The 13,553-nt window shown below is 36.1% G+C and overlaps 2 protein-coding genes across 3 annotated transcripts; both read right to left on the reverse strand.

The window, feature by feature from the left end:
• Position 1: 1 nt before the first annotated feature.
• Positions 2-5,705, reverse strand: slc35a1 (solute carrier family 35 member A1). The gene is made up of 8 exons (XM_014977980.2): positions 5,530-5,705; positions 5,104-5,284; positions 2,872-3,031; positions 1,740-1,892; positions 1,600-1,666; positions 1,336-1,512; positions 1,123-1,257; positions 2-709 (listed from the first exon to the last, which is right to left on the reverse strand). Exons 1-8 carry the CDS (start codon positions 5,537-5,539, stop codon positions 570-572), a joined length of 1,023 nt encoding a protein of 340 aa, XP_014833466.1. The 5' UTR covers positions 5,540-5,705; the 3' UTR covers positions 2-569.
• Positions 5,706-7,000: 1,295 nt separating this feature from the next.
• On the reverse strand, positions 7,001-9,945 carry LOC106911204 (protein yippee-like 5). Of its 2 annotated transcripts, none has more exons than XM_014977994.2 (3): positions 9,829-9,945; positions 8,872-9,020; positions 7,001-7,728 (listed from the first exon to the last, which is right to left on the reverse strand). In XM_014977994.2, the coding sequence occupies exons 2-3, from the start codon at positions 9,010-9,012 to the stop codon at positions 7,507-7,509; spliced, it is 363 nt and encodes a 120-aa protein (XP_014833480.1). In that variant the 5' UTR covers positions 9,013-9,020; positions 9,829-9,945; the 3' UTR covers positions 7,001-7,506. The 2 variants fall into 2 exon arrangements, with proteins under 2 accessions (XP_014833480.1, XP_014833473.1); XM_014977987.2 differs by having other exon boundaries at positions 9,772-9,931.
• Positions 9,946-13,553: the final 3,608 nt, after the last annotated feature.

Here is a 13,553-nt window from a genome sequence, read left to right on the forward strand (position 1 = left end):
CTTCTTCTACAGTGTCTACGATTTAATAAGTTTTAAAATAACATTTAAAAACACAATGCGACATTTGTACAAAACAGTTGAGAGGTTCACTAAAAATCAAACATGCACTGTCCTTTTAAGTCTGATGTCCTCATGTTCATCTGCAGGCTTTATTTGAACCTCTGATAATCACTGTGCACAGTTAAAAGAATATCCTTCAGTGTGTGAAGTTGTCTTGTTTATGTGCCTCCTGTACAGATGTACTACTTCACTAAAGATTAAGTCACAGACCGCAAACCACTTCCTCAGATTACCAAAAAAACCTTTACAATCAGGAAACTACCAAGAGCCACCAACCCCTCTGTTTGAGTCAGCTAAACTTCTTATAGCACAAAAAGGCGAGATGATGTTGAAAAAGCTGTTAAGTCAAAGCATAATCATCTATCCCATGTGCATGAAGCAAATTTAACCAAACAGTGCAGACCCAGTTTAGTGTTGATGTGGAAAATGTCTCTTTAGTCACCCCATGAAGTCCTGCAGGTCAACAGAAAACATCCGTGATTCTTCTGACTTCCTTTGGTGAGTTTGACTCACACATTCATTAGTTTCTGTTTAAGTTCGGAGTCTGTCGCTTTATCTGGCCGGGTCACTTTGGATGTGTCCTGCTTTGGAAGTCCATAGAGGTAAATGGAAAGACACACCAGCAATGCTCCAGAAGCAAATGTGATTGCTGCAAAGGAAGAAAATAAAATTAGTTTCAAAAGCTTTTTTTAATAAATCCCTCTTTAACTTTTGTTTATAAGTGATGATCTCAAAAGTATACATGAATAAGAATATTTACTTTTCCAACAACCAAGATTTTCCTACAAATTACACCAGTTGGCTGTAGACTTTAGGGTTTTTGTCCAAAATATTCACCTTAAATACAAGATAAGTACATCAAGTAATGATATTCTGCAAATTACATGAGGCTGTCGAAACTGACTCTGCCTAAACAACAACCTGTTTGCATAAGTACTATACTGCTTAATTCATCCTAAAACTGAATTCATTTTCTGTGCCAATTGCTCCTAGATAGTGAGGTGGCTGGAATCTAACATTCTTAATTCAGTCTAATAATATGTGAGTGGGAAAGAAACGTACTTATCTGCAGTCCAAACAATAGGACAGATGCAACTGTTGAAAGAACAATGGCTGCTGCAGCTGAAAAGCCCTTCATTATGTTGTCCGTATACTTCACCACTATGGACGTGTAAAGACCACCAACACTGGCCAAAACTGCAACAGCGCCAGAAACGGTGTCAAACAAATTTAATACTTCAGACTTAAATCATCGTCAGCTTTCCAAATACTTACATACAACCAAGCACACCCATGGTGTGTAGCCATAGAAGAAGCCTTTCTCCATGACCTTTTCTCCATCGTTGATGAAGACTCCAATCAGGGTCACCACAATGCCAGAGAGGTACATCTGAATGTTTCTGACCCACAGGGATGTGTCTGAGCTCTTCAATACTTTCTCAAAGTACACACCTTGATTACAGAAACAGAAATAAAACTAACTGAACCCAGAGGTTGAAAACATCCATCTCTTTCAAAGGATCTAGCTCTTAATTTTACCTGCAAATCCAGAGCAGAGGACAGCCACGGCAATAGCCATGAACCCAATAAAGGGATTCTGCTCAATCTGGAGAAGAAAAGAAAAACTAGTAAACACAGCCTCACCAGAACGTGCTAAACACACCTGATGGCAACCGTACCTGAACTTTGGTAGCTTCTGCAGGTTTCCACTGAACCAGCGTTACGCCACCACAGAGCATGAAAACAGAAAACCACTGCAGCCGGCTGAGAGAGCGGTTCAGCATGAGGACAGTACACAGGGCCGTGCAAGGGATCTTCAGCTGATAAGTCACCTAAACAGCAAACACAAAACCGATTTAAAGACGGGCATTTTTTAAAAGCTTTATAAGCATTTCATATCCTGGTAACACTGGAAATATAAGGGGATTTATATCCAGAATGTTTATTAGGTTAAAAAGAAATAAGAGTAATAATAAACAGTATTGCCTTTATGAGACAACACTATTAAAATTATAATTAAACATTTATCAAACTTGTTCTTGCAGCCTTGTTCCAACAATCAGCTTTAATGAACAAGATTGTGTGCACAATTTAACTTTATGACTAAAAAAAAATTTAAAATAATCGCTCACAGATTATTAAGCATAAATCTGGAAATTTTAGGTGTTTTATATATAAAAACAGAGGAAATATGAAATGCAAATATACATATCTCATTTCACAACAGAGAAGCTGACTTCTCTCATAGTCGTAAAGTGTTCATTGTGCTCATCAGAGAGACAGCCTGAGGAAATAAACAGTCTCTGTGATGGCAGGGTTTTGCAAATTTCCTCTGTGGCACCGAACTGAAGGTAAAAGTCTAAACAGTTTGTGTCCAGGATGTGTGGGGTCAGCAGAGACGTTGGCTGCCCTTTTTTCTGACCCTGGACCTGTACAAGTGATGGATGATCAGGCACCATCTCTGGACCCAAGATAAGATGGTTCCTAGAAACTAGAAGTCTCTAGTAGGAACTTCTGGTTCCTTACAGCATTTATTTGCTCTAATTGTTTTCATTACTTCCTGTATCAACATGGTAAGTTTTATACCGGTGCCAGACTTTCATTTTAGTTGTGTAAGTTCTCCTGTTTGTGTCAGTTAACTCAACAAAATCCATGTTCATATTATAAAGTGTATTTTCTCTTCAGCAATTTGTCCCAGAACACAAGTAGTGAAAACATTTAAAAAATAAAATGGACATGATTCCAGAAATTTCTGTCTCTCTCTCTCGCTCTATTTTGTTTTTACAAATTGGTTAACAGAGCCTATCTTACCTGATAAACTGCTGCATCAAGGTTACTGAGTGCAACAAAGGCCATGTTGTTCTGAACTGCATACACTAATGAAGGCACACTCAGCTTCAGCAGTTCCTTCGGGCTGTAGATGATCTGCTCCACTATCATGTTCTTGAACCGTACGATGCTACTTGTTTCTCTGGAGACATTGAAAACACAGGAAAATTAAGATTGTTTTTATGTTTAGCACAGATATGGAGGAACAAATATGGCAACAATACATGGCATGTTCCTAGCAAACCAGTTGGGCAGCTCTGTTTTACTGCTTTGACTAAAAGCAGAAAAAAACAGAGCTCATAAAAACAGAAGACTTTTCTGTTTTTATGATGAAAGCATGATGGTGCACAACACACTTTTTAGTAGGGAAAGGCTAGCTGTTTAGAATAGTTTCATTTGCAAAAAAAGTTTAATAGACACCTATGAGAGGGTTAGAAGGAGGATTGAAATTAAGGTTTGGAATGAGGGTTGGGCTTAGGATTGGAGGGAGTGTCACAAAAAGGCAAATATTTTGTAAACCATAGAAGATGTCATTGCCGAAAGACATACCTGTAATGTCCTGAGGGAGCAGAATATGATAAATGTTGGCTGAAATTGCCCAAAGTATGCAGGAGTAGTTAAGTGGCAAAAAGTGCAAAAGTGAAAAAAACGTGAGATCTTGGAAGTATTTAAGAAATATTTTGAAGGCTGTTGTGGAAAAAAAATTATTTAAAAAACACCCTACAATAAAATTTATATATAAAACCCCCCTAAAAACTAAACTTTAGAGTTAAATCCAAAGCATTTAACTGCTTTGGAGTTAAATCAATTTTAACAGCTTTTAACATTTCTTTTTTGAAAATAACATCACCTTTTCATTCACTTGCTGGTGCCGCTCAACCCAAAGTCTGTTCAGAAATGATCGACTATCTTGTCAGATTTCTGGCTGCAGCACTTTAAAAGGTTTAGCTCAGACTCTGGACTCAGAGCCCTTATTTAAGTCTGTTTTTCTACAAGTCAATTATAAAAATTTTAACACTAGTATCCACATAAGGTGACGAACCTGGTTATTGCACTTTTAAGTCTGGGGGGTTTTTATTATGCAGTTTTCTATCTGTGTTTGCATACACTGCTGCTGCTCTTAACACCTTTTTAATTGCCCTTCTGGGAAGTCTTCCTGAATTTTATTGAATTGAATTATATCCATAAACTTTAGGGTGTATAGTCAGTTAAAGAGTGGAAGAACAACAGCTTATAATATAGTTGTAGGGACACCCGTCATCTCTATTCCAACTGTAAACACTGATGAAGGGAAACATCTGAAGCATGCAGACCTTTCCCCCTGGAGGTCTGAAACGGGACACATTGTGCAAGACTGCACTAGTAATCCAATTATGAGAACACCAACTTCAAGGCAAATGGTTTTCCATGTACAGTGCAGGATATGCACTCAATACTCAGCAAGGGAAACACGCATGAACAACTAAATAAATTCAGCTTTGTATGGAGGAGGTGTGCCTGCGGCACAGCCCAGGTGTTGAGGTCAAAGGTTCTTTTTAATTGCAGGATTTAGCTCAACTACATTGGTGTGCTTGGTGTCTTACTGTCAACTTGATAGGTCCCATAATAGATCTATGGGTTTAGGTCAAGGCAGGTTTGCTACCAATCAAATTGTCATTCAGAGACTAAGGACAATAGCTACGTTTTTTGTGTTTTGACAGTGAGGAGAATGCACTGAAACCACAGACAGATGTCTCTTGGAATGAGACAATCAAATCCTGGATATATTTGTGCTTGGTGGCTTTTGCAACACAGATTCCAGCTGCAAATCATGCCCTGTTAATTTTCCTCTTCTATATAATTGGTTTTGTCTAGCAATCCTTTCAAAGCAAAGCTTATGCTTGTTACTGCTCCTTTCTCTAGTACATATTTTTCTTCCACTTAACTTTCCATCAATATATTTGATACAGCACTCTGAACACCTGGCTTCTTAAATAATTGTCTTTAGGAGAGTAAGCTGTTTTCTGTAAGTATTTCTGTAATCTTTTTTTATAGGTGTTACATTTTCAGACACTGATTATTGGGAATTTTAAGCCATAATCATCTAACTGACCGTAAATAAATACTTAAAATATTTCACTGTGTGTGTAGAGAATCCATATAAGATACATTTATTTGCTGAAATAAACCTTTCCATTATAACCCAGCACTGTATTAAATGAGATAAACACGTACTTTGCCAGCATCCCAAGGCTCAGTATTAATTTAATGACCTCAGTGATGCACACCGCTGTGGTAGAGAAGTACAGGTCCCCTGATGAAATGGTCCGTGTGTACCTTAATGCCACAGTGTACGTAGCTGCCACCAGCGTCATCACTGACAGGCAGTACAGCTTGAAGACCACGCTCACGTTTTCTGCGGAGAAAAACCATCAAAATGTAGTTATTTATAGCATGTAATGTTGACATTTTCAATTTCAATCCTTTATTAAGAAGAAGAACTGTGACGCTAACAATCAACTGTACTACGTAAGCTTTAGTTACGAATATTTTTCACTTTAATCTAATTTTACTTCAGCCCCAAACGCCACGGCAGCTAGCACTAGCCTGTCATGCTAGGGTGTGATAACTAGAGGGAAAAAAAGAAAGTGAATGACTTACCTACGGCCATTTTTGTACAGCTTTATGTCCGTCCTAGAAGAAATGAAGTCAGTTATCCTCCCCTTGTTACATGCCATAAATACCAGAAGAGCTATTCAGAGTTAACCGATGAAAGCTGCCAAACCAGCAGCACAACAAAAAATCCTCACTTCCGGTTTCCTCCTACATCTCCCAGAATGCAACGGAAGTGTAAAGGTGCGTTTGCATTCCGAACCGGTCTATCCTGAGGAACACGTTGCTCAAAAATGTTTGAAATAATTCATGCTTTGCAAACATTACTTAGGCTGTTATAATAAAAAAAAAAACAGAAACGTTTTATTTTTAATATTAGGAATTGTTTTTCGTCAGAGGTTACTAATACATAAAATATAATAAAAGTATGATGAGCAAATATTACATCTTCAGCTTCAATATATTGTAGTTGATCTCTTTCAAATGATCCCTGCAATGCATTGCAAAAATAATTCACACTTTTCAAACTATTTCACTCTTTGTCACCTTACTGCACATTTCAGAATGTTTGTCTGGATTTTATGTGTTGGAGTCATAAAGTAATGCCACTGAGAGTAGGAAGGAAAATGTTTTAACAAAACCAAATCTAAAGTGTGGTGTTGCATCCCTCTAAAACCACGATTCCCTGTATAATAAGAGGACAGATTTAATAAATTATTGAAGCATAAAAATATGCAGTAGGATGAACCTAAAACCAGTTGAGTCATATCTGAATTGGGGTTTGATTTATTGTGTTTGCTTTACCACAAACTAAGTTGCCAAAAGAAATATATGAAGAATGTATTCCTACTTAGCAACAAGTTTTCAATTGGAATGTTTGTACAGCTGTAGTTAGCAAAGATAAATATACATTTTATTTTGCATGGAAATAAATTATAATTGATCAGTCTGCTCTTTACTTTCTCAATTTAGTGGTTGTTTTAAAATTTATAGTGAAAAAAAAAAATTGGATGTTCAATTATTTTGTGGTTTGTTTTGGCAGACAAAATCCCCTTTTAAATATTCACTCATGAATTCTAAAAAGCTTTAATTATCACTGTAAGATAAAATTACATATTTGTTCAAATGACTTGTTAGAATGCAGATTTATAGTTGAGGGCTTGGGATCCGAATCTCTTACCTTGGACATGACCTTAACTTGCATATCTTTACTTGGAAAATGATTTATGACACGAAAAACAGTAGCTTGGTTCCACCTCTGCCCATTAAGACATGTAATAAGAATGTTTCAATTGCTTAATTTTTTTTCTAGAAAGACTAGCATGGCATCAGATATTCTTGGAATAACTAGGATTTTATTACGTTATTTTACAAAAATAATAGACGAAACAATACAAATAAAGTAGGGATTGAAAAATTTATGTAATATTTGAAAGATGAGCTTTGTATTAGATGTGCACTGAAAACCATATTTAAATAACAAATTCTGGCTGCAGGAAATTGACAGATGCAAAGCATGTTATGTTTGTTTTGCTGAAATGCATTTTATTGCAATAAGTTAAAATAGTACCATAAACAGAACAGCATAAATAAAGAAATAGGCAAAGAATTACACTGAAAAGAACTAGAAAAAAATTGTTACCCTTTAAACAAGGGCAACTGGAGCAAAAATGCATCAATAATCTTAACTGTTTCGGTCGTTAAACTTAAAGCCCGACTTTTGTCTGAGCTTCATACGGTAATTTAGGAGAAAATCCTCCTCATCTGGGAGTAACAGCTGACCCCCCCACCAAACCTAAACAACACTGCAGCCTACTGGGCATGCCATGAATCTGTAGGAAATTTGACATGGGCAAAAACAGCAACACAGTTCACCCTTAACTCTGATTTTCCCACAAACACCCGGATCAGGATTTTATTCTGGTGCAGCTCTACTCACAAAAAGATCACTGTCCATGCAAGGGTGTGTACTACTGCTGGAGGAAAAAGCCGCATGACTGTAAGCACACCGATGGATAGAGAAACTCAAGAGGTGTCGGATGGAACGTGCTCGAAGCCTTCGCTCTCCCTCACCAATGCCCTCTCCAGGATTATTCGGCCCTCCTTGTATCGCTGACTCTCCTCGGTGGCAAACTCGTACATCCAGCCCAGCTTGCTGTTGCAGTTCTTGCAGCTGACGTCTCGCACCATGTGTCTTCCCGTCAGCATGACTCTGTCCTGCACCTCGCTGTGCTGCAGATTCACAACCTGAAGGGCAAAAGTTGTGATTATTATCACTGGACTGTGAATAAGAATTTGACTTACCCCAGCAAACTACAATGAGATTCCGAAATCATATGTAAAAGCTGTTTGTCTGAATGTTAAAATCTTGGATGTTTCCCAGATTTCTTTTTCAAAATTGTACTTTACATTCCATCTGTAACTTTCAAGCATCAAGTTCCACAAGGTTCCCTATTGCCACCCTTTAAAATGCAGCTTTTTAACCCAAGTGAATATTTAAATTATCAGTGATACAGAAGTTTTACAATCCTTAATGTTGGGCAATTTTCTCCAATTAAACAAAAACCAAATAGAGGATTTCATTTCTTCTCCAGATAGGTTTGTCTCCCAAATTGGTGGGCACCTGTTGTCGACATTAAGTGGTAATTTAGTGCTTAAATAAGGGTAAAGAGTTGTTTTCAAATCTGTTAAAAATGATCACTGAACTGAGTATCATTCCATGCTGAGATGCGGTGGTTATTTATGCTTTTTCTACACCTCATACAAATTATTGTAACTCTGTCTTTTACATTTTATAAAGAAATGCTTATGGATTGCTTGGAGCTTGTATAAAAGGCCTCTAATTACCTCAAATACATCACTTTAACTTTCAGAGGTTTGAGGAAGGAAACCCAAAAAGTTTAACCCCGTTTAAAAGACAGTTATTCCTGATACTAACTGAATTTTGAACTTTTAAATTCAAGTAAAATAAAAAAAAAAATCTAAAACATGTAGTTGCCAAGTTTTCTGGCAATTATGACATAGAAATGACTTGTATAGTTCTAACTGACCTAAAACAAGAGAGGTTTGGTCAGATTTATCTTCGGATAGTGAGAAAAAATGTTTGTGTGTCTTTTTATTTGGCGTAGGTAAATATTTGGTTTCAGATGTTTTTTTTTTAATCTTCATGTCTTTTGTTGCTTTCCTATTAAACACTGCGTAATGTTTATGTTGAAAGGCCATATTAAGGTAGGAGTTGTTCATTAGGGAAATTTTAAAATGTTCCTATAGATAAAGTGCAGATTCAAATTAAACGTACAAGTCAAAGGATACTAATTATAGTCAATTTCCATTTCTGCAGTACAGCATTTCGACAGTTTGTCATGCAAGCACCATGATGTGCATAGGCACCTTATTAAAGAGGAAAGCTCTGCCAGTTGCCCCTGTGAAGCGCGTTGAGATGAGTTCAGCACGGTTGGTCAGAATAGTGTCACAATTGGCACAGGAGAAGAGGCGACTCCCACCGATGTGATCCAGGAAGATGCGGCCCATTTTCTCAACTTGTGGGACAAAAACAAAGCTCAAGTTTAGGAGAAGCAGAACAGAAGAAAGGAAAACTGCCCATTTAAATGTAATGGCAGCAAAACATCTGAATAATGCCAGATGCTCGTTCAAATAGGATCAACTCCTGTACTTCAAATATTTATGCAAATATCTGACCGATTTGAAAATTACAACGTCCTCTGTTCAAACTGCCAATAGCAATGTAATTTAATATTTCATAGAGTAACATATATCCAGCACCATCCAAGACCATTTTAAACATATTCCTTCTTGGTTCAATAATGGCATTAGCCTTAAAGTGTATCCTGTTTTGGTTAGATTTTGGACAGTTAAACACAAACATATCTGAGAATATTTTATCACAGTTTTGTCGATGGGCAAGAGAAAATATTAAACAGATGATTTTCTGCAATGATAATAAAGTATCAGCGTTTTGAAGCAATCCACTCGCTACCTAACCTCTGACACTCTTTTATCCTAAATTTATGTTGATCACCTGAAGGCAACCCCGGGCCTGGTTTACTGCTAGCTACATCACTGTAATTCAGTTTCCTCTCGACGTGTGCAAATCTGTAGCTTTTGTTTGAACTATTGTCACATAATAATAAACATTAAAATTAGGCAATGCCCCATTATTAGTCAGAAAACAGTCTAAAACAATGACATCGGACATTACATGCTTCTACTTAGAGCTAATGTTTACATCAAAATGCCAAACAGTCAAACGGTGAACTTAAAATATCTTACCTCGTAATTTATAAAGACGACAACTGAAAAGTATTTTCAAATCGAAATGTAACTCACTCTTCGCCTTTATCCTCTAGAAAACTATAATTCTTCGTCTTTAGTGCTTTGTTTTCGTGAGACCAGCGTCCTAGGCGACGAAAGTAAAGTTAGCAAATATGTCAGTCAGAGTTTCCGCTGAAGACTTTCAAAAGCAAATTTTGAGCGAATCTATTTTGTATTATAATGAATAATTGACTTTATATTTATATTGATAATAACACTTGACATAATTTCTCAAAATTTAAACGCCTGCACTACATGTGTTGCTTCTTTAGAATTGGTCTGTTATAAAAAGCTCTTTTATTTTGATAGTCAGACCTCCTCCTGTACAAATAACTTTACTTTGTGCACGAGCGTTCCCATTTTGTGACGTAGAAGCATCCCAATCCCCTCATTGGTCACAGAGAATTGCCACATGTTGCAATCTTTGTTTGGGGGAGGTCGTGGGTGATTGCATTAAAGCCCTTCAGTTAAAGGAGTCGAGCATTTTGTTGTGTGTTCATTCTCATTCTTGCCGGGCCTTTGGCAGAAATAAATAAAATATAACCGTTATAGTTTGAAAATTATTAGCTTATCATTTGTATCATTCAGGGAAGAGAACATGTTTTCACAGAGATACAGGACGATATTGCAGCAGAAGATGAATTAACAGTCTTAAAGAGGAAGTACATCAAAAAATGTATTTCACGGTGAAAACGTTAGCAGTATATTTTATGGTTTAAAAAAATAAGCTGTGATAGATGCTGCTGTTATGTAAAAAGCTTATGCTTAACCCTTTATAGTAAAATACTTGCTTTGGACTTTTTCCTTATGCTGTTGCAGTTATATAGGCATTACAACATTTAATTTCTCTCTGGAATTAATGTGGCGTTTTGGAATTGAACTGAATTGAAGATGTTCCCTAAAAAGGTTTCTGTGACATAAATTACCTGCTTTGTTCGGTCCATTCTTTAATTGCAGGGATTCATTTTATCACTTTATTAACCAAGATAAATATTTAGGAGCCATGAGCTGCGCTTGGCGTGCCAGTTAGTGATAATTCTAAATCACTTTGGCATCAAACAAACCAAACAGCACTTTCTAACTGGCTGTAAGATCAAGACAGTCACACCTACTATGACGTCATACAACAAACCTTACTCCCAAGCAAATAGATTATATTTTATGATTAACAATAGGTGATAGGTGATTTACAAGAATGAATTTTTAAGATGCACAACAACAAAGCACATTTAAGGTTCATAACAGTGGGCTTTCCTGCTCAGTCTCCAAGCAGTGAGATGGTGGATGCAGTTTTCAAGCTTTCATTCTGAATTTTGATCAGATTTGTGAAAAGTAATCTGTATGGCCCATCTGGTAGACTTTCAGTCTGATACCTTTAATCCCAGACATGGGATAACCTTTTCTTTTTACATCTCTCTTGATTCCACCCATGTGTGCAAATTGACTTTTCTTGTTTCTATTCATAATGTCAGCCTAAAGCATAATTGACTAAGTCCTGCAGGACTCAGGCAAAGCACGTTTCATGCTTTCTTCATTTTGCTGTTTATTAACAATTGTATGCTTATTTCAGAACTGCATTGCAGATGTGTTATTTCTGACATATAAAACTGAGAAACCTCTAATGAAAGTAAAAATATTTTGAATAATGACAAATAGTTAGTTGAGCAATCAAATCAAGTTCTTCCATTTTTTTCTTTACCCTTTATATTAACGATTTCAAATTGTGTAAAATTTTCTACAGATCTTGTAACTGAGAAAGAAAATTATGGAACAATGTTTCTCATTACATTTTGTTCTAACACACTATAGCAAAATCTCAGAACATTTGATCAAATGTCCATATTTTTATATTAAACTGTTAGCATCTGGGTCAATATGTTTTGTTTCCTATTAGCTTATATCTAAGATTTATATTAGTCAGCAGCACAAATTATCTTTTTTCATCTTTTCCAGTTTTTACTCTTACTTTTATTGTCCATTATTTGCATCTGTTGCATAAAATATTTTGTGTTAAGGGCCACTTCAGAACAACCAAGACATCTTATCTGTGCAAAGATTAGAAAGAATCAGATAAAGAGCACCAAGCTTCATCAGGAGGTTCAGACTGAGCCTATGTCCTTGACATAAGATAAGGTGCCATAAAGGCGGTGCAGACTAATATCAGGATCACAAATCAGGAAAATCCATCTAACAAAAAACTAATTTCCTCTTATGTCATGTTGTCCTTCACCTTTCCAATCAAAAGGCAGATAGGGGAGTTATTTTTACAATGTTGAAGAATCATTGTTATATAATTGAACAGTTAAATTCTTGGCTGGTAAATGCTAATGTTGCAAATCGTTATATTGTTAATGTATTCCAAAAATGCAACTTAGCAAAACTGTGTTACCGTTTGTTTTGTTTTTTTCCCCCATCACATCATTTATCTCACTATTTTTGAATGAATAATAAAATGAGTGGCCATATGTCATTTCATTCTGTTTTGTAAAACAAATGATGAATATGAATAATGGAAACCAACTGAATCTCACCTAAAACAATGCTATGGACTGACACAATTGTGAATTACCAAATATACTCAGGGTTTGACATGATGCAACAAATTATCAGAGGTCGTCCAAGTTCGTGAGGATTTAGAAAAACACTTGTAATAAAAAAATAAAAAAAACAGAAATCATCTGAGGGCTCAGGAACTCCCAGTCCTGTAGAAAAGCCTTTATTCCTCTGTTCCTTTTGTTCCAAGGCTTGCTTGTAATCCACTTATTACAAAGTCACACTTTCCACATTTTCCTTTATTTTCATCTTGGAAAAGTACCAAAAACTTGGGTTGACTGATGAAAGAAAGATGCAGCACCAGCAATGTGATTCCCAAAGAGCTATAGAAAGGAAACATGGCAGTAAGTATAAAATAAACTAAAAGATGATGCAAGCCCCAGACCTTTTAAAGTTTTTCTAAATATAGTACTACCTAAATGCTGCACACCTCCATTTTCCCTCTTCCCTTGTTTTTTAAGCACACAGTAAAAAATGCCCTCTCTTTTTCCATTTGTTCTATGCCTGCAAAGACAAACTTTAAAAGATGTTCTACTTAAGATCAGTAATACATATGAATGTTTTTTCTCATGACGGGAATGCTTATGTGCCATTTTGATGTGTAACCTTCTATGTTTTGTTTGATGACTAAAAGTAAATTCAACACGCTTCATTTTAAGGACAAATAACAATGGAAAACTGAGTTTCAATATGAATCACTTTAAAAATGAATAGGTAAGATTACAAACAAGGCTTTGGTAGAGAAAATCCTCACATTTCTATTATGGTTTCTGATAAGTACAGAGAAGATATCTGCAGAAATAGGCATTCTTAAAACTACAAGTTTCTGCATGGGTGCAGCTAACTATAAGTTTGCTCTGAGTTTTAAATAATTAATTCACAATCGTTTAAACTGAAAGAGTTGCACAGATTTTTAACATCTAAATTCACAAATGGCCTCCTTTTTTGCCTTGCAGTGAAAAGAACCTGATTCAGCCTGGCATCTTTTTGCATGGGCTTTGCATGAGTTTATTCTTACATTTGTTAGTAGGTATGGAAAGCATGGCTTGCTCTAATTTTCCTAATCTCCTAATGTAATAACAATAATCCAAAAACAGAATTTTGAAATGCTGCAAAACATGACATTGCTTTCAAGGAAGGTTTCATTCAGATAACGTCTGTTCCATCATTTCAGCGGAAAACCTCAC

Source organism: Poecilia mexicana, unplaced genomic scaffold, assembly GCF_051168715.1.
Source record: "Poecilia mexicana isolate PSO_F unplaced genomic scaffold, ASM5116871v1 scaffold_21, whole genome shotgun sequence".
In the NCBI taxonomy this organism is placed as follows: Eukaryota; Metazoa; Chordata; class Actinopteri; order Cyprinodontiformes; family Poeciliidae; genus Poecilia; species Poecilia mexicana.

Excerpts from the sequence above, each read along its gene's own strand:
- slc35a1 (XM_014977980.2), bottom strand. Across the intron at positions 1,513-1,599 it reads CCTCTGCTCTGGATTTGCAG|GTGTGTACTTTGAGAAAGTA; the intron begins GTAAAATTAAGA and ends TCTGTAATCAAG. Across the intron at positions 710-1,122 it reads ATTGTTTGGACTGCAGATAA|CAATCACATTTGCTTCTGGA; the intron begins GTACGTTTCTTT and ends CTTCCTTTGCAG.
- LOC106911204 (XM_014977994.2), bottom strand. The coding sequence starts at position 9,012 with ATGGGCCGCATCTTCCTGGATCACATCGGTGGGAGTCGCCTCTTCTCC. Across the intron at positions 7,729-8,871 it reads GAGCTTTCCTCTTTAATAAG|GTTGTGAATCTGCAGCACAG; the intron begins GTGCCTATGCAC and ends TTTGCCCTTCAG.